Source organism: Telopea speciosissima, chromosome 2, assembly GCF_018873765.1.
Source record: "Telopea speciosissima isolate NSW1024214 ecotype Mountain lineage chromosome 2, Tspe_v1, whole genome shotgun sequence".
Classification (NCBI taxonomy): domain Eukaryota; kingdom Viridiplantae; phylum Streptophyta; class Magnoliopsida; order Proteales; family Proteaceae; genus Telopea; species Telopea speciosissima.
This window is the reverse complement of record NC_057917.1, coordinates 7733232-7755196: the sequence shown is the minus strand read 5'-3', so window position 1 is coordinate 7755196 and position 21965 is coordinate 7733232. Positions and strand designations below refer to the sequence as shown.

The 21965-nt window shown below is 37.4% G+C and overlaps 1 protein-coding gene across 1 annotated transcript; it reads right to left on the bottom strand.

The window, feature by feature from the left end:
- Positions 1-1465: 1465 nt before the first annotated feature.
- Positions 1466-2097, bottom strand: LOC122652430 (zinc finger protein ZAT12-like). Its single transcript, XM_043846165.1, has one exon. The coding sequence runs from the start codon at positions 2086-2088 to the stop codon at positions 1525-1527; it is 564 nt and encodes a 187-aa protein (XP_043702100.1). The 5' UTR covers positions 2089-2097; the 3' UTR covers positions 1466-1524.
- Between the last annotated feature and the right edge of the window lie 19868 nt (positions 2098-21965).

The window sequence follows — 21965 nt, the reverse complement described above, 5'->3', positions numbered from 1 at the left end:
GCACCCTCTCTTTCTCATACACACACACACACGAAATGACCCTCTCCCTAAATATTTTTTTGGGAAAAATAATTCTGATTGGTTGTGTGGCTCTTGCACCCAGACACAGGAGCTGCCAAGATTACCCCTGCCACCTATGAAATAAAAATAAATCCATCCATGTCGATGCACTTGCACTTGCACTTGCTCTCATTGGCCCTTTTTGATTGTGCAGGGGCTACGCAACTAAGGAGTGATCTCTTGCCAATATTTTTTTAGAGAGAGTTTTCCTACACCTTGGGTAAAAGAAACACCCATGACTCTAGGTTCATTATTACTACACTCTCTTTTCGTTAAAAGTCTGAAATCCCTTCACTAGCAGCCATCCAAGGTCAATGATGGCTATCGATGAAGGAAAACTACATTCAATTTTTTAGCTAGCTAGTTTTCTTTCACAACGGTTTCTTCATTGATACAAAAGTAAAAATTTGATGTCACTTGGGTTGCAAGAATTTTCATGCTACCCGGTATCGCAGACAAAAAAATGGAATAATTCACTTCCTCTTTAGGTTCACAAATACATTCATAGGTTTTAGTGTTTTCCAAAACATACTGGAGCAATTACTAGACATATAACACAAGATTACTAGCAAATAGGGAAATCTATCAAATCCCCATAAATGAATGTTGCAAGTTCTCCCCATGTTCGTCATTCCCGAATGGAAATATCCTAGTTGAGAAGTCTCTTTGAAGACTCTTCTAGGTCCGGATAAAAATCCTTTGTTGTGCTCGAGCTCCGATCGTTGAATGAAGCATTTCTACATATCGAGCTCACAGACCCAAACTACAAAGGCACCACAAGATTAAGCACAGCAGAGAATTTTTAATCTTTCTAAAGCTATCTGGATTTCCTCCCGAATTTTCTCTGGATCATTCTCCGGATCCAGAGAACGACAATATTCTTCAAGGGTCCTTTATATCGAGCCCCCTTGGAGTTCCAAAATACCATTCGAGATTTAATTTCTTTGCATGCACGCCCGGGTAGCAGGAAAGTTCCTATGCACCGGCCCAGTGGGTGTGGGAAACCTTTTTGTTTTTTACTCCAACCTGTCGGAAAAAACAAACAAAAAATCAAGAGGACATGCGTTGTCGCCCGAGTGCCCGACCCATACGCGCAGTGGAAGTTCACTATCGAATATATGGGTGTTCGATTGCCCGTTCGACCCGTCTCCATAACGCAGACTAAACCGCAGCCCTCCCCAAGGTATTTGGCATGACTCACGAATCTCTTTATACACGTAGCTCAGAAGGAACAAGAACTCAAGAAGGGAGACACAGGGAAGAAGAGATCAAATAACACAAATGGAAAAAAAAAAATTAATCTAGATTATCAAATCTCATTAAACTTTATTTACAGGTCCGAATAATCTGTAGCGATCTGTAACTCTGTTACATACAAATCAAATAAAAAAATTTCTGAACCCAGAAAGAAAAAAAAAGAAGAAAAAAAGCCGCCATTATTAACATAGGAGGAGGAAGAGAGCATCAAGAAATCAGGGACGGGACAGGGGACATCTTCCCAAGAGCAAAATCCAATCCAATTCCGTTCTCAAAAGGTGTTAAGTTCAAGTCCAAGTCCAAGCAAAGAATCCTTCTACTCTGAGACTTCTTCAAAACTGCAACTTGTGACGCCGGTGGTGGTGGTGGTGGTGGAGGTAATAATCTAGCGCCTCCACTGGTCATGGCGGCTCTATGACGCCTCATATGCCCGCCTAAAGCTTGCCCAATCGCAAACTCAAGTCCACAAATAGAACACTCATGTGTCTTGGGCTTCATCATCTGCTGCTGTGCCTGTTGATGGCTCTCATCTCCTCCTAATCCCAACCCAAGTTCCATCAATCTTGGCTTCTTGTGGCTGGCTCTGTGTCCCCCTAGTGCTTGAAACGACGGAAACTTTCGGTTACAGGTCTTGCACTCGAAGGTACGACCGACAGAGTCAGACATGGTAATCATCGTCTTCGCCTCAACTCCTCCACCACGAGCAAGCAACATCAAGCAATTCGCCATGGATAAGCTGTCTATGGTTCCTTCACATCCGTTTCTCTTCATGATGGCTATTTTACTAATTTGAGGCTAAACTGTTCGATCTAAGTCCTCAGAGAAAGGAACGAGACAATCGAAAAAAGAGAGAGATTTGAGGGATACTTGTTAAACCTATTCGCAGAAGGAATGGATCAAATTGTTGGAGATATTGTGAAGTGTTCGACCCCTTTTTATATACTTGGGGGGTCTAGGTATATGCTGACCGTGTATGACTGACTTGTGTTGGGTTTCTTTGTTGTGAAATGACATGAATACCGCCCTTTCATTTCGTAGGGGCGAAGTATAGAAACACAAAGCAACTGATCTGAGTCGGTTTCGATTGTCCTTCTATAGACCTAGTTGGTCCCCACCAATTTAAAATCTTGCACCGTTTTTCATTTATTTATGTAATTAAGTTTTGTAGGTTAAGGTATGAACACGTTTCTAATTGATCATCGTTTCCTCATTTGGAATTTTTAAATGGGATAATTGACTAATCGAACTATAAATAGTTGGATGTAGTATTTGATCGATCTCTATCAGACGAACGTATTGAAAATCTTCAATTATTAATCAATCAATACTTGAATCCGATATATCTAGTAATCAATTAAACCGATCTCGGGTTTCAAGAGATGGATCCAGGTCAAATCTAGATAAAATTTATCTATTATCTAGGCAGGGCCTACTTTGAACACCCCTATTGTAACCTATAAGAATGGAATGCAATCCAGATCGTCTACGGCCTGCGTCCCCGTAGCAGCCATAGCTAGTGTGGGATTGTTTAGTAAAAATAAAAATGATCATACCCGTCAGGCCGCCACGTAAGGTGTGAAACAAGGGAGTCAAGTCCAAAGTACATAGTCGTCACTTTTTTTGTTTGTGTATCGAGAAAGACTTTTAGAAAGGAATAGTAGTGAATCTTCCTTCCTAGGAAGTTTCCGAGTTAGTTAGTTTTCTAGAAGTTGATACATTAATTAATACATAAACGAATATAAGATGATGCCGTCGTTTTAGAAGTTTTTTTTTTTGGTAAAAGTTTTAGAAGTTATTTAAACTTGTCTCCTTTTAAGTAGTAGTAGTAGTATATTCCTTCACACGCACCACACGGTTCAAGTATGGAAGGAGTACTAAGTCCAAAAGTCCAAGTCAGCATTTGATTATTCAGAGTTTCAGACGTTAGGATTTAAGGGAGAAGAAACAAGTACTATTGTAGTACGAATGTGAAACGATCGGTTTAACCGGTTTCATTCAGTATTATATATTTACTGGTTCAAACTAAAATCGACCCATTAGTGAGATTCGTTTTTAGGTTTTTTATTGATATTTTAGTAAAAAAAGTTTTTATATATAGTCGTGTAAACCGTATATGTGAGAAGGTGGGAGTTTCAAGGCATTAATTAATGGGTGGGAATTTATGATTTTTTTCAACTCTTTGTGAGAGACCCTCTCACCCTCTCACATACACGGCTTACACAATCGTGTATGAAAACTTTCTCCTATTTTATTTTATAAGGTTCATATCAATTTTAACAGTTGGTCTAGTCAGTTCAAATTTTGTGTCGATTTCTAAAATTGCATCGGTTTGGTTTTTATTGGTTTCAATTGATCCAATCGATTCGAATTAAATTATGACAAACATAATCGTGATTAATAGTTTTTTGGTAGAAAATTGTGATTAATAGTGATAACCAAGGAAAAGGAAGAGAGAGAGAGAGAGAGAGAGAGAGAGCGTGGGGCACACGTTGTTGGAGAGATTGTTGAGGTCGCGAGGGGTTATCTAAAGATAGTAGTTAGTAGTTACTTACCGGTTGCATCTACGCGGTCTCGTTGAGAAGTGTCACATTCACATTGTACACGCAGACACGCACGCGCCCTGACCTGTCTGTCTCCTGTGACTTTCGTGTGTTCACATAGTCCCCTCAATCACTTACTTATCATTAATTAATTCCAACCAGATTTTTTTAGATTAGTCTCATATAGTCAGTGATATGTACTCTTCTAAATAAGTTAAAACCTAAAGAGCCTAAGGCCCACCACTAGGGGTGTAAATGATTAGCCGAAATCTGTTTTCTTATCCAGATTTGTATCGGTGGCTGTATCCATTTAGTACTATCTGAATCCATCTGAAAGTTAAACGGATGCGGATACAAATAGGCTATAGCTATCCGAAAAATTTTATTTATATGTAAACAGATAAAATATTCGATTCGTATCCGTTTAGCACTATCCAAATCCATTCGATAGCTAATCAGATGCGGATGCAGATATAACACTATCCGAGCCGAATCCAATCCGTTTACAACCCTACCCACCACCATGTCTCCTACTATGGCAAATACTGAATATATTACAGGGTTTTTAAAATTGGATCAGATTTGGCCGATCCCAATCAGGTTTTTAGGTATCGGACACAGATCAACTGTACCAACCAATCCTTTATAGGTATTGGTTGATACCCGACCAATACCGGATTAGAGCACGGAACAGTTAGATGATAAAATTGTCAAAATATGGTATGATATCAATATCTTTGAGGGCAAAACTATCTGATAAAGCCGATATAGACCGATGTCAATACGATACCGATACCTAAGCCCATGATCCCAATTCCCCGGGCTTGAGCCAATTCTATATGGAAAAAACCCTAGATGTCTGGAATATATCAATTTCAGGGCTGGTTATGGGTTGGGACCGATCCGGATCCTAATTTTAAGTTTTTAAACCCTGAATGAATATAAATCCATATACTATATTTGAAAAAAAAAAAAAAAAAAACCTAAATCCTATATATTTCAATTCAAGCTCAATATATTTGTATCTTGCTTTTACATATTAATAGCAAGAGAACTGTTTTGTAATAAGTGAAGTGAAGATGAGACATTGTGGTGTGATCTGGAGCAATCATAGTTTAAGGTATCGATATCGTATTAATCTAGTAGTCGATATATATCAAGATCAACCGTACTCGATATTAATACGATATCGATACCTTAGGAGGGGCAAAACAGTCCGATCAGGTTTCATGCAGGGTGAAACAAGACATGATTCAGCCACTTGTTGATCAATTCAAGAGTCGACTGGCGTCTTGGAAGGGGCGCCTTCTCTCCATGGCAGGGCGGGTTGAGCTAGTTTGAACTGTGATGGGAAGTATCCCAGTGCACAATTTTTCAGTATATCTTTGGCCGGTGGACACTATCGAGGTTATGGAGAGATGGATTCGCAACTTTATTTGGACCGGTGAGGCTGATTGCTCTAAGGCTATCACAGTTCGATGGGATAGTCTATGCAAACCCAAAAAGGAAGGTGGTCTCGGTGTTCGACGGTTACGAGATCTCAATTTGGCTCTTATTGCTAAGCTTGCCTGGACTATATATACAGGTCAGTCTACATTTGCAACTTTTTTGAGAGGTCGTCTAGTGAAAGCAGATGGGACCCTCAAAACGGCTGTTGGTACCTCCACGCTCCTCCCAGGACTGAGAAGAGTTTGGGATTTTATACGGGCAGCAAAGAGATGGGTGGTGGGAACCGGCAATTCAGTTAATTTCTGGTATGATAAGTGGATACATAACCAAAGCATTGAGGACCTAGTCTTACCCCTCCACATTCCACGCAATCTATCAGCAAAGGTGGCGGATTTTTGGGAAGATGGAAGCTGGGTTCTGCCGGCAGTCCAAGAACCAGAAATTCAAAATGTTTTCACGGTGATCCAAGGCAGTGGAATAGCTTGTCACAGTAGACCTGATATGCGCTTTTGGGCTCACTCATCCACAAGCCGATTCACAGTTAAGACTGCTTGGGAGGCTTTGCGCATAAAGGCGGCTACACCTGAGTGGGTTTCAGATATTTGGAACCGAGACCTTCTTCCACGCATTGCAGTATTTGGCTGGAGGCTAGCGCATGGCGTTCTTCCCACTGATCACATGGTATGTCGCAAAGCAGTTCCTCTAGCATCAAGATGTGACCTTTGTTACATGGACTGTGAAACGATCCAACATTTGTTTCTTGAATGCGTGTTTTCGCGACAAGTTTGGATGGAGGTGCTATTTGCTTTCAATCAGAGCTGGAGTGGCTTCCCAACCATTGAGCTACTATTTTCTTGGTGGCGCAGGAAGACCAAGGCAGTAGCCCTCCCTAAGGCATGGGGCGCATTACTGATTATAAGCTGCAAAAATTTATGGTGGGAGCGCAATAGACGTCGCCATGAAAAATGCAAGAGAACTCCAGCCGAAGTGGCAAAGCTATGCTTTAAGGAAGTTGGGGATTGCACATGGGCGAAAGGGGTACAAGTAAAAACGGTGCAAGACCTTGCCTTGGCTCGTATGCTAAAAGTCACAATCTCAAAACCAGCTGTTAAAAGAATAGTAGAAGTGCGATGGAAGCAACCACTACAAGGTTGGTGGAAATTGAACATCAATGGCTCTTCCTTGGGCAACCCAGGATCAATTGGAGCAGGGGGAATAATTCGGGATCACTTAGGAGCGGTTTTAAGATGCTTCTCTCAGTACCAAGGAGTGGGCTCAAACTACATGGCTGAGCTGGGGGCCTTTTTTACTGGAGTTGACCATGCTAGAGAAATGGGAGCTGAAAATATTTGGATTGAATGCGACTCGGAGGTGGTCGTCTCTACAATTCTCTCTAGTAAGCTTCCTTGGTATCTAATGAATAATTGGTGGAAGGCCTCATCTTTTCTGGACACTATCAGGTGGCGAATCACTCATTGCTATAGAGAAGCAAATTCTGCAGCTGATGCGCTTGCAACCCACGCAGCGAAAAGGAAATGCACCACTTGTTGGACTAGTCCACCCCATTTTATTATGCAGACTGTCTATTGGGAAGTGCTAGAACGGCCTTTCTATAGATTTACTTAGATTGCATCTTTGGCTAACGGTAAACTAAGGGCTATGCCGAAGGTTTCACGTTAGAACTCAGGATAGCTTTTTTGGAAATCATGAGTCATTCCTTGTACATATTTTCCCATTTCTTATATATATACATTGCTGACCTTTAGCAAAAAAAATACAATGTGATTCATGGAGGTTTTATTCCGTACTCATCCGGTCCATATCTGAGTGTAGCTTTTGTTTTAAATAAAGAGTGGAGGAAATAAGAAACAAGTAAATAGAGAAATGTGTTGCGGTGGTGGTTGTGGGGTTGTTAGAATTTTAGATGGGGCCATGGGGGCCAACACAGAAAAAGCCAATTACTTCCTGGAGAGGATATTGACAGAGGGAGTGTGTGATAAGCAAGATTTTTGCATGATTTTTTTGTTTAATAATCTAATCTATATTTCTTTCTATTTAATTATGTATTTAGAGAAGGTTTTGTTAGTCAACTGTTGCTTTCTCTGTCTCTCTCTCTCCTCATCATATGAAATAATCTCTCTGACCCTTATGTATGAATCTGCTTCGTTGTTCTTCATCGATGCATTCACTAAGAGTGTCAATTGGTTAATTCGGTCTGATTTTGATTGAGCTGAATCAGTTTTTATCTATTTTTATTGGTTTTTTACTGTCGAGTTTCCATCTGATTACATGTATACATAAGGAAAGTAACGGTTTTTTTTTTCTTATTGGATTATTATTGGTCTGGTCTTGGATTTTTGGCTTGGTAGGTGTGTTCAATTAGTCCGGTTTGATTTAAGTTTCTACTAGTTTCGTTAAACCAAATTGATAAAAATTTTGATTTGGCTTCAACTGAACCGGTCTGATGCATTTTGTTTAGAGAATCATCTTCAACACATCGTATACTAATGGCGATGTGAAAAATGATATCGTCCACATATGATCAATATGATCGGAATAAGAGAAAGAAAATAATAAAAAAACCCAGAAATGAGGGAAATAATACTCTTAACAATGTTTCATCAAAAAAAATAAAAAAATACTGTAACAATAGGCAATTCAAATCACTTATATTTATATAGAAAAAAGAATACTACCTGGTCACATCGCTCTTGTGCATAGACATAGAAATGCACAAAAGTACCCCATGAAAAATCACATCAATTGAGCTCTTACATGCGCTTTCATTGACCCCCACACTAATGTAGTTAGGTATTACATTACGTGACAACGATCTCTTGCCTTGTTTATATACATTGGATTCTTCTGCTTTTAATTTATAACATGTATTTTTTTGTTGTGAAAAATTTATAAGATGTACTTAGATCCTCCTAAAATAAAAAAAATTAGGATGAGGCGGCTGGTCAATTTTAATTTAAAATTATTTTTCTTACTATTGTTGATTCATTAATAAAGCAAGTTCTTTATATGAAGCTTCTTTCTCTTTTTTTTTTGTTTTCTTTTTTGTTTTTGGTAAACAAAGCTTCTTTCTCATGCGTTCCCAATTCAAAGGGGGAAAAAAAACTCATTATCTGCATAAAAATGGTTGGATAATCATTCATTCTTTAAATATTATCTTGTAGAAAAGGAGCAGGGCATACGTGAGCAATGAGCAGTGTACTCACCCCCCTCCATAGGCTCTCTCTCTCGTCATTCTGTATATGAATTGACATCCACCAAACCTTTTTTTTCCATTAGACATGTATGATGCCAATAAAAGAAGGTAATATTTCGATCCCTCCGAAACTAAGAATACCTACCACAAGGGCTGATCCCTTTGAAATTTTCTCAGTAGGGATGTCAAGAAAAACCCAACCAGCCTGAGCCTGCCTAACCCACCCTGAGCCCGAACAGTGCCAATCTGGGTCAATTAGGACTGGACCAAACTTGGCTAAACCTTAGCAAGGTCGAGCTGAGGTTGAGGGTATATTAGGTCCTGGCCAGGCCAGCCTGAGCCGTTGACACCCCTATTCCTCACTATTTGACTAGAACTGGACATCAAACTGATTCAAAATTGGGACAAATTAGGAAACAGAACGTGCCCTTATTAATTGGTACTAGATCAAAGGTTTGAATCGATTAGTTCTTTTTTTAAGGACAGTTCTAGTCCTGATTTTAAAAAGGTGAAATCAATTACCATCTGTCCTAATTGACCCCCTAATCACTCGCAAATTAACGTATATGGTTCAATTATAATAATACATTTAACGCATATGGTATAGTTATAATAATACAGTATAAGTGCATATGATTAAGTTATAATAAGCTATATAATTAGAAATTAATCTCAGATAGATTAGAAATCTAAGACCTTGAATGATTTTTTATTTTTATTGGAAACCTCCGAGTAGTAGTTTTTAAGTTTTTGTTTTTTTAGTTGAATTCATTTCTGGTCTCTCCTATGACTCCATCTTTTCCTATCCTATGGGGGTTGTAAGTGTGTAACTGAAGAAGAGGTCAAACTGTACAGCCTACGCCATCTTAAATTCTCATTAAAAAAAAAAAAAAAAAAAGGAAAACTTCGAAAGTCTTATTAATGATTTTTTTTTTAAACAATCAAAGTAGTTCTGCCGCTCATTAAGACACTTTTGAGTTATGAGCCTTAAGACTGAATCTTACTCTATTTAATTAAGTATTGGTATAGCCGTATAGGGCTGATTTCTATGGAAAAAAAACCATTTTTTTTTTATCATATCGGCCGGTATGTATCGGTACCATATTGGTATCAGTCTCCTCCGATACCAATACCTAAATCTATGCCTTGATCGTTTCCGATCAAGGTTTTAAGTTAATAGAATTGGCAATTGAATCTGTCTCAGCCGATTCTGATTTTGATTCAATCAGAATCGGTTAAGGTCAGAATTGTTTGAAATCGGCCTGAGCCCTAAATATCTATTATGGATTGATTAATCCAAATTGATTGAAACAACTACTTTAATTATCCAAGAGTGCAAAATTCGACCTAGAATGCATTCCAAGAATGCATACCAAACGCTGCCTAAAAATGCAACGAAAATTTGATAATGACTTCACAATTGGTGATATAATAATAAGTCATAAATAGTAAATGTGTTTGAATATGTATTAGACTTTTAGCTATATATGATGCTTCTTCTAGAGATGGAGCATGTATGAATTGATTTAGAAAATTATTATATGGTGCACTCACTAGTCACATTGTAGACTTAATTCCTCTTCTTCTTCTTCTTCTTCTTCTAGAGAGCATGAATTGGTTTAGGAAATTATTATATGGGAACACCTCTCCCTCTCTTTGAGTCATCAATCATGATTCATGAATGTGAATAAATTTTTTGAAATTTCATCAGCTTGAAAGAGCAGGCAAGACCCATGCGGCTTCCAAGCAGAATTTGCATGGGACTTGGGACTTTAAAGGGACTTGTGAGTTGAGAGTGAGAGATATATATGGGCATCCATATATATGTCATTGTAACGTGCAGTTTTATTCAATTAGGTGTAGATATGATCCCTTTGGTATCAGGATTTAAAAGCACAGGATTGTGTGGGTCTAGTAGAGGAATCTACACGTCATATCAATGGCCGCGAAGAGAATGGTATCATTCATATACATGAGTCAAAAAAAAAGGATAGAAAGTCCATATGATTCATTATGTTAGAGGATGTACAATCAAATCTACACTCAAGAATTGCGTATTTTTTTTTGTTTTTTCATATATTTGATTTCAGAAATAATTTCAATAAAAAGAATTTTTTTTTAAAAAAAAATTTTACAATATAGGATAAGTATGTGAAGTCGATATCATCTATTATGCCACCACTTAACCTCTCACCATCGTCACTGTCACCGGCCATCATCGTCACCGCCACTTTCACCATCCCGTCACCTTGTTTTTAATCCATTTTGATGTGTTTCCTCATTTTATTGGAGGGTAGTAGGACTTGGGGGAATTTTTGATGTTGAAGTATTTGGGGCTGTATCAATTGTCATGAGAGAGAGAGAGTGTGTGTGTGGTTGTATGAGTGTGTGCGCTCTTTTTAGGTTAGATAGTAGTAATACCAATGTAGTGCCAATTTTAACAAAACATCTTTATTAATATTTGTCATTTGGCAATCTACTTGATCATAAATTTTGGTTTATAAGTAGATCATATCATTTTTTATTTACCTATAAAATTTGAATTTAATCTAATCAAGTAAAATTTATAATTAAAAAATAAAATAAAATAAAAACAAAAAATTATGCTCCATTCAAATTACACATGCAAAAATTAATATAATTTAAATATATAATTGGATTTTTGCACATAATTTGATATGTGGCTAATCTACAATGGACCTTATTTTTATTCATATGATTAGAAACTGCCATATCATCAACCAAATGATTAAAACAATTGGAATGTGCTTTTAAACATGTAACTAGTCCGTACTACCACATTTTTCCCATTACTTTATATTAAAAAAAAAATATTTCCAATGTGACTTAACGAGTGACGATAAGGATTTTTTTTTTAAATTAAATAATAATATATACGTGAAAAAGAAAAAAAAAAAAAAAAAAAAAAAAAAAAAAAGAAGGTTGTGAAGTTGTGCGGAGCCTACATCCAGATTCCAGACATAGAAAAGGCAAAATTACCACTTTGCCCTCATGGCACCCCTATTGGCTTCACCGGCGTGTGATCTCATTAGCCCCACATTGGTGCAGGGGCCATGTAGCCGACGTTTCCTACACCATCTCATAGTATAATTTTTTGGTTCTTTTTTAGGAATGAAATAATAATAATAATAATAATAATATGGTATTGAGTTCCCTATCCAACTGCGTAGTGAATGCTAACACCTCCTAATTTGTCTAAGTTTGTTTCGAGTCCTTCAATAGACCTAATTGATCCCCACCAATTTAAAGTCTTGCACCATTTTCACTTGTTTAGGCACTCGTGTCCCATAAATTAAGGCATGAACACATTTTAATTGATCATCATTCCATTATTTGTTGGACTTTTAAGTGGGATAATTGATTAATTGGACTATAAACGGTTAGACATAATATTTGATCGATCTCTATCAGGCGACGTTCGGACCACTAGCTCGCACTAAAAATACTCAATTATTAATGAGTTAGTATTTGAATCCGATATATTGGTTCAAGTTTTCAGGAGATGGATCCAGGTCAGATCTAGATCAAATTTATCTAGGCAGGGCCCACTTTGGACACCCCTAAGTAGTGTCGAGATTGTTTAGTAAAGTAAAATACGATCACAGCCGTCAGGCCGCCACGTGAGAGGTGAAACAAGGCAGTCAAGTCCACTGTATCTAATCGTCACTTTTGTTTGTGTATCGAGAAAGACTTTTGAAAGGAAAAGTAGTGAATCTTCCTTCCTAAGAAGTTTCCGAGTCAGTTAGTTTTCTAGAAGATGATACATTAATTACATAAAATGCCATCGTTTTAGAAATTAAAACTGGTCCCCTTTTAAGTAGTATATATGCCTTCACACGCACACGGTTCAAACCATACTACAACTATGGAAGGAATACTAAGTCCAAGTCAGCATTTGATTATTGAGAGACGTGAGAGACGTTTGGATTTATGGAAGAAGAAAGAAGTAGTATTGTACCCGTACGGTTGTCAAACGGGCGGGTGGTTCGGCCGACTTGGTTCAGTTCGGCTGGTTTCATTTAGTATTATATATGTGCTAGTCCAAATTGAAATCGAAACACCTAAACCCATGATCCCAATTCCCCTAGTGCTTGGGTCAATTCTATATGAGAAATGTTTTCTAGTTGGTAGCGTAAAGATGGGACATCGTGGTCTGATATGAAGCAACCATAGTTCAAAGCATCCATATCGTATCAATCGGTATATATCATCAAGATCATCGGCACTCAATATTAATATGATATCGATACCTTATAATACTTTAGAAATGATATAAAAAATATATATATATTTTGAGGGGCAAAATTATCCAATCCGGCTTCATATCAGTGTCGATGAAGACTAATCGTCTAATCCTGATAGCTATTAGACGATATGATTCATGGAAGTTTTGCACCCAAAAAACAAAAAAGGGGAAGTTTTATACCGTACTCATCCGGTCCATATCTGAGTGTAGTGGAAATAACAAACAAGTAACAAAGAAAAAATGTGTTGCGGTGGTGGCCGGTTGTGGGGTTTGTTAGAATTTTAGGTCAGAAAAAGCCAATTACTTCATGGAGAGGAAATTGACAGATAAGTGTGTGGTGTGCATGATTTGCATGATTTTTTTTTTTTTTTTTAATAATGTAATCTATCTTTCTTTCTATTTAATTATGTATTTAAAAAAGGTTTTCTTATGTGAAATAATCTCACTGACCCTTATATATGAAACTGTTTTGTTGTTCTTCATTGATGCATATACTAAGAGTGTCAATTGATTGATTCAGTCTATTTTAGTTGGATTAAAATAGTTTCAGCCTATTCTTATCAAATTTTTTATTGTCGAGTTTTGTTCGATCTGATTTAAGGGTTACTTGTATACATAAGGAAAGTAACGGTTTTTTTTTACTCCCTTAAATTTGGTATGGTTGGTGTGTTCAATTAGTCCAATTTGATTTCAGTTTCTATCACTTCCATAAAACTAAACCAATGAAAATTTGGTTTGGTCCAAGTTGAACCGATTGATATCGACTGATCGGGCTGAACTTTGATACCCTAACTCTCTAAGCATACCCAATGTCTTTTGCTTAGAGAACGATCTCCTTTATCTATACTTAATGTGGTGGAGGGATCTGCTTGTCATACTAATGGCGATGTGAAAAATAGTATCATTCACATAGGATCTAAATAATCAGATTACATGGAAAAAATAATGCTACCTGGTCATTTGGCTCCTGAACATAGACATAGAAGTGCACAAAAATAGCACCTTGCTCACCCCCATGATATAAAAAATCGCATCTATTGATGCCCTTATGTGTGCTTTCATTAGCCCCCACGCTAATGTAGGCACACACTACCTGACAACCTTCTCTAACCCTATTTATATACATTAGATTCTTCTTCTTCTAATTTATAAAATATATTTTTTTAGGTGAACATTTTATAAGAAGTACTTAGATCCTCCTAAAATAAAAATTTTAGGATGCGGCGGCTGATCAACGTCTATTTAAAATTATTTTTCTTACCATCCATTTAGTCATTAATAAAGCAAGTTCTTTACATGAAGGTCCTTTCTCATGTGTTCCCAACTCGATGGAAAAAAAAGAGACTCATTATCTGCAAGAAAAAGGCTGGATAATCATTCATTCTTTAAATATTAATCTTATAAAAAAACAGAGCAGGGCATACGTCAGCAGTGTACTCACCCCTTTCATAGCCTTTCTCTCTCTCTCCTCCTTTTGGATTATATGAATTTTTTTTGGTAAATGTATTATATGAATTGATATCCATCAAAATACTTCTCTCCTTAAACGTATAATGATGCTAATATATGATGGTAGTGTGTCGGTCCCTCCTAAACCGAGAATACTAACCACTAGGATTGATCCCCTTGAAAATTTCTAGGTGTGTCAAAAAAACCCGATCAGCCTGAGTCTGTCATCATTCGTCTTGAGCCCGAATAAGACTATGGCCGGGCCTGGGTTTAATACAGGGTCGAATGGGATTTCATATATTCCTAGCCCTGGGTTGAGGCCTTGAGTTGAACCCGGCCCCGTATATATATTATATAGGTTATCAAGATCAATTAGGGTTGGGGGCAACGCTTGGCTAAACCCTGACAGAATCGGACTGGATTGAGGGTATGTTAGGCCCTATCAGGCCAGGCTGAACTACCCTTAAGAACCCTAGAGTTGGGTTAGGGTTTAGAGCAAACCCGACCTGTTGACACCCCTAAAATCCTCATTATCTGACTAGAACATGACATCAAACTAATTCAAAATTGGGACAAATTAGGAAACAGAATCAGAACGTGCCCTTATTAATTGGTACTAGATCAAAAGGTTTGAATCGATTAGTTTTTTTTTGTTTTTAAGCACAGTTCTAGTCCTGATTTCAAAAAGGTCAAATCAATTACGATCTGTCCTAATTGACCCACTAATCACTCGCAAATTAACGCATATGGTTCAGTTATAATAATACATTTAACGCATATGGTCTAGTTATAATAATACATTTTATGTTTTTTTGGGTGAAGGTTATAATAATACACTATAAGTGCATATAATAGTTGAGTTATAAGAAGAAGCTTTATATGTAAGAAAATAATCTCAGACAGACTAGAAATCTAAGACCTTGAATGACTTTTTGTTTTTATTGGAAACTTCCGAGTAGTAGCTTTTAAGGGTTTTTTTTTTTTTTTTTTTTTGTGAGTTGAATTCATTTCTGGTCTCTCCTATGACTCCATCTTCTCCTATCCTATGGGGCTGTAACTGAAGAAGAGAGGCAAGAAAAAAAAAAAAAACTTTGAGAGCCGTATTAGTGATTTTTTCTTACAATTCATATTATAGCAATTAGGACTGCAACGGGGTCGGGTTGGGCCGGGTTTTATAGAACCCTAGCCCAACCCTGAGCCTCCTTAGTTGGGCCTAGGCTTGAGCCGATCTTGACTCAGGGCAGGAAAAATCTAACCCTGAACCGCCCTCAGGATCGGGCCGAACTGACCTTGATTGGCCCTGATCATGGGGAGGGGGAAGGAAATGCATGGGCTGAAATGGGCCGGGGAGAAAATTATCAACTTTATGTAAAATAACACTATAATAAAATGTATTAGATCACTTATTATCTTCATATATAATATATTATATAACAAAATGTGGGTAACGTTTAAAGTTTATAATATATATATTATATCAATATATATTTAATAATATAGCTTAAAACAGGGTCGGGCTGGGTCGGGCCAAACTTAGCCTTAGGACTCAACCCTGGCCCGACCCGACCCGACCCTGACTCAGGGCCAAAAATTTTCAGCCCAGACCAGTCCTTAGGGCCAAATATCTCAGCCCAGACCCTGTTCGAGCTCAGGATGGGCCAGGGTAGGTTTGGGCCGACAGGGCCAAACTTGCACCCTTAGTAGCAATAGTGAAATCAAAGTAGTTCTACTATTCATCAATACACTTCTGAGTTATTATGACTTAATTTTAAGTCTATTTTCGTTACCCAAAAAAAAAAATTTAAAAATTAAGTCTATTTTAATTATTAGTATAGGGCTGATTTCTGTGAAAAAAACCACTTTTTTAACCATATCGGGCAGTATGTATCGGTGCCATATTGGTATTGATCTCCTCCGATACCAATACTAAAATCTTTACGCTGATCGCTTCCGACCAAGGTTTTAAGTAAGTAGAATTAGTAACTGAGTCTGCCTCAGCTGATTCTGATTTTGATTCAACCAGAATCAGTTAGGGTGGTTGGAATTGTCTGAAATCCGCCTGAACCCTAAATATCTAGTATGGATTGGTTAATCCAAATCAAGTGAAATTGGAATTAGACTCGACCGATTTGATTTGCTCGATCCGATTCTGATTTTTAAAATTGATTACAAATCTATATTGAGAGTCTAAAGTGCAATGGAAATTTGATAATGACTTGACAATTGGTGATATAATAATAAGAAGTCACAAGTAGTAGATGAGTTTGAAAATGTATTAGACTTTTAGCTATATATATATATATGATGCTTCTTCTAGAGATCCAGCATGAATGAATTGGTTTAGAAAATTATTATATGGTGCACTCACTAGTCACATTATAGACTTAACTGTTCTTCTTCTTTCTTCTTCTAGATACTATGAATTGGTTTAGAAAATTATTATAAGCGAACACTTTTCGTGCCCTTTCTCTCCCTTCTAGAGAGCATGAATGGGTTTAGAAAATTATTATATGGGAACCTCTCTCTCTCTCTCTCTCTCTCTCTCTCTCTTTTGTCATCAATCATGAAAGGTGTGAATTATTTGAAATTCCTTCAGCTTAAAGAGAGCATGCAAGACCCATGGGGCTTCCAATAAGCAGAATTAGGTCAGCAAATTAAGATGAATAAAGAGAGATATGTACCTTAATTTGATGGTAACCTTTAAAGAGCTAGATACTTAGTTCTGCATATGGAGATTTGTCATCTGATCATGACCGTCCGATTCCTGAGAATATTAATCTCTATTTTTTGTAGTGTAGTAACATAATGCAAATATCCAATTGGGTTGGGTTGGGTTGGGTTGGGTTGGGTTGTTTCTAGAAGGATATATGATGGACTTCCAAGTTCCAATGGGATTTGGGAGTTGAGAGTGAGATATATGGGTATTCGAATCGAGATCCTTTACTTCCGTCTGCATGTATTGTCATGTGCGCCTCAAACACAACAGGGCAGTGAAAATACTGCCTTACCCCTGCCCGAGCGGGTGGGGGTAAGGCGGTATTTTTTGCCTTGTTATGTGTGGAACGCATGGTAGTACCAGGCAGGCAGAGGTAGAGGATCCAGATCAATGGGCATCCATGTTATTGTAGCGTGCAGTTTTATTCAATTCGGTGTAGATATGGAACATTCATATAAGAGTTTAAAAACACAGAATTGAGATCCGGATTGTATCGACCCCATAATCAATGTGTTGATTCATAATCCTATACTCTTCGTATAGAGATCGGTTCAATCTATATCGATTGCAATCAGGATCGGCCCGAATAGACTAATCTGATCTGATATTTTTAAATCTTTGTTTTGCATATATATTTGGGGAGGTCCCCCATCCACCCTATTATGATGAGAAATCTATACATCACATCAATGGTTGTGAAAAGAATGGTATCATCTGCACGGAACCCATAATTTATACAGATTCTACAATAAAATCTGCAGCACTCCAGCGTGGTGTCACTCTTGTGTTGTTTTGTCTCATATGTTTGATTTCAAATGTCACAGTCATCGTCACCTAGTTTTTAGTCCAAATTCTGATGTATTTCCTCATTTTATGGGAGGTAAGCATGACTTGAGGAACTTTGGGTAGTTGAGTATCCCATGGGCTGTTTTGATTGTCAGTAATGTGTGAACTTTAACTTTACCAGACAAAAAACAATAAAAAAATTAAAAAAATTAAAAAATGTGTGAACTTTAGGTTAATTAGGTGGTAGCAATACGAGTGTATTCCCAACTTAACATATTCGTATTGTGACATATACATAGGGAGGATTGAAGGACGGTAATAAAAAAAGGGAGGGAGGGAGGGGATTGCTCATTTGCTCTCGCATTCTCGGTGGGAGGACGCAAGCCATGCTCAGACACAGTGGAGAGGCGAAATGAATGTACTACTCCTATGAAAGGTGGAAATTCTGCCCTTGAGATGCCAGAGCACAATCTCATTGGCTACCACGTGTACGTGCCCCATGCGCTCCCCCATAGAGAATGCTCTCCTTAAAAATGGGTTGAATTTCATGTCCGATTGCGTAACATAAGATAGTGGTTTCCTATGTCTCTCTCTCTCTACCCAATAAGGGGTAGATATGTCATTTCATTAGGGAGGTACTAGCGTATGCTACATGCAGATTGACAACATTCTTTCCATAAAAAGGGGTTGAATTTCATGTCCGATTGCGTAACATAAGATAGCGGTTTCCTATGTCTCTCTCTCTACCCAATAAGGGGTAGATATGTCATTTCATTAGGGAGACACTAGCGTATGCTACACGCAGATTGACAACATTCTTTCTCCTTAATAAAAAATGGGATAAAGAATTTTGTGGAGGAGCATGGATCCTACACCCAGATAGAGGGAAGTGACCACCTGCATCCCAATAAAAGACAAAATTGTCTACCCTGTTGATGCTTTCATGCACACTCTCATTGGTCCCATGTGTGCAGGGGTCACGCTCTCCCACACAGAACTCTTCCCCCCCCCCCCTCCTTCCACCCAAAAAAAAAAAAAAAAAAAAAACCTTGTATGAGAGGGCATAGGAAACACCTTAGTGTCACGGACATAGACCTCTCTAAGCAACCGCACCGACACTTAGGGTGTCTTTGATATAGTTTTTATTTTTGATTTTTACCTTTAAAAACATTTTTGGTTGCGTTTGGTATCGTTTATGGAACCTGTTTCTATGTAAAAAAGATTGAAAAAAACCAAAAATAAAAAATAGATCAAAAGCCATTTATGGTTTTTGCCTAAAAATCACTTTTGACCATTTATTCAGGGACTTTAATGAGTACGTGCTCATAGGTCTCAAAATTGAAGGGTAAGAGCGTCATTTCCTTGTTTTATTAGGCGGCCCCATCTGTCAAAGGAATCCTTCGTCCCTAACCCCCAACCCATCATCATCGTCATCGTCTTCTATCTCTCAAAAATGTTTTTATTATTTTTTAAATAAAAATAACGTAAAATTAAATTGGATTGAAACCTAACCAATACAATGACATACGAGCCCATTAACAAAATCCAATGAAACTCAGACCGAACTGGATTGAAACTAAAATCGATATTAATTTACTGGTTTAGCTTTAGTTTGGCTCAGTTCCAAACGCAAACATATTATACTTGACCGAAACCGGACCGAACTGACCAGTTGACACCCCTAAATATGAGTCTGAAATTTAACATGTGACTAATTTAGATCATTTCTAGATATCCATATAGTCAAATTTTACCCTTCCATATGGCAAAACTTGGTGCCAATATAAATATTTTCCCTTAGTATGAGGTCCACAATGCCTTTGAAGTTCCAAAGAGTTGTAATGGTGGGAGAAGAGATTCATAGTTCACTATAAGTGAAGAAAAATCTCGATTCAAATAGTGATATAACTATAAAAAAAGGCAAATTCCTATGCATACTCTCTCACATCGCACTCGTGGATCCCACACCATCTCTCGTTATTAAATGTCCACCCCTATTGTACCATTTGTAACCCTCCTCTATAACTAATATCTCCGAGGCCAGAGGTTTCCCACGACGAATAGGACATCACACTAAATAAAGGCACAGAAGATGATTCCATATACGAAGAGATACATTTGGTGTAGTAACAAAGAAAGTGTCAATGTCGAGTCCACCAGTCAAAATGTGAGATCACATGGAAAGAATCCCCACACTTTTGTCATGTGGAATTCTTTTCATATCTCCATTTACTTGTAAATAATATCTCATTTGAAAAGATTCTCTGAGCCGTCGGGGAGGTACGTTAACCTTCCCCCTCTCTCTCTCTCATATAAAATGATCTTGCTGCCCTCTCATGTATGAAACCCTTCCGTCATACTTTATTGATGTGTTTCTCTATGCCGCTTACTTAATCCATGGGCCCGCGCTTAAGCAAAGGCAATAGGGGAAACAATGTTGTTCACTTCTTTAATTTGCATAATTTAGATTAGATTCTAAGAGTGTGAATTGAGTTGCCAATTGCCATATTATAGGAAATGAAATTGACCCACCCCAGCTGGCCCAGCAAGCTTGGTTACTTGACTTATGGTTTCAAGCATGGGTGACCCACCCATCACCAAACCTTCTCCCTTAATACTATTAAGCTTTTCTTATTGACTTGAAAAGGTCAATATTTTGTTTTGTTAAAAGTATAACAATAAATACACATGGGTTTTTCTTTTTTATTCCTTTTCTTTCCCTATGACCACAATATAGTTGATTTGCAGATTTTTTTTAAGGGTAAGGGCTCTTTGAGCCGCCGGGGTATTCTACATCATTCACAAAGAATAATTGAATCATTTTTTTAGGAAAGAAAAAAAATTGATTATAATGATCTTATTAATTAATTTAATCAGTTTATTGTCTTTAAACTTTAGCTAATCAGATTGAAGGTTAACTGCTAGTGCAAGATATTGTAGGGTCTCCCAAGAGATGGAAGAGTTTTGCTGGCCCTATAACAAACAAGAGTAATTGGAAGAAATTCCATAAGAAGAGGCCCCAAGAAAATGTTGAATGCAAGAAGTGTGGTAAGAACCACAAGGGTGATTGTCTGGTGGGGACATTCACTTGTTTTAAGTGTAAAGAACTTGGACATCTTGCAAGGAATTGTCCAACTTTGAAGGATCAGTCAGAGCGGAACTCACACGGAGGACAAACCAATCAAAATGCCTAGAATAGAAAAGATACTCAAGGAAATTAGAAGCCAAGAACCACTGGTAGGGTTTTCACGATGACTCAGAAGGATGCTGAGGGATAGGGATCCCCCTCTACTGTGGCAGGTACATTTTTTTTGGTAGAAACATTTTTTTTTTCTTGAATGGATTAAGAATGAATGTTTTTTTATGTTGATGCTGTGTTGTATTTTCCCCTACGTTAATTAATGAATGATTATATATTGGTAGGTATGCTGAAAGTCTTTGGAATACCTGCATATGTTCTATTTGATTCGGGATCCACTCATAGCTTTATATCGAATACCTTTGCTACTCGATTACATCAATGGATTGACTCTTACTTTTGTCATTAACTTTGTGCAAAACGTGCTCCTCCTCTCTTAAGTAACATATTCCCTCCATATGGTGTATTTTAATATGGTGCAAGATTGAAAGGAAAATAAATATTTAAAAAAAAAAATTACTAACTATGTAGAGATGAGAGATCAACCCCAGGTTTTAACTTACGTGTTTTTTGGCCACTAGAGATTGAAAACCAATTACCCTTTTCAAAGTACAAGTAAAGAGTAGTACTAGGGGTGTCAAATGGTTGGTTCAATCCAATTATGATCGCTTTTGGTTTGGCCCACCCAATTTCAATCCATTATCGATTTCTTTTAACAATAAAAATTATTGTCTATTTTCATATTTAGGGAAAAAAAAAAAACAAGTGTTAAAACATAGAATTTTACCAAATTTTAAGTTTCGGTCCAAACCGTCGATTTTGGTCGATTTTACCATTTGATAAAAAATATAATCAATATCAAACCAATAAACTTGTCATGTCTCATTTTTTACATCCCTTGTAAAGGCCAACCACCCTTTTTCAAAGTACAGGTAAAGTTACATTTACAAGCAAACTCAAAGCCTTCACGATGTAGAAGAACTTAATCATATGAAGTCCGACCTAGTATTTACTAAAAATGTAGTTGCAGTAACTTTCATAGAGGGCAGGTCTAAGTACAACGATAAGGTTGTTTCATTGCAATTTAG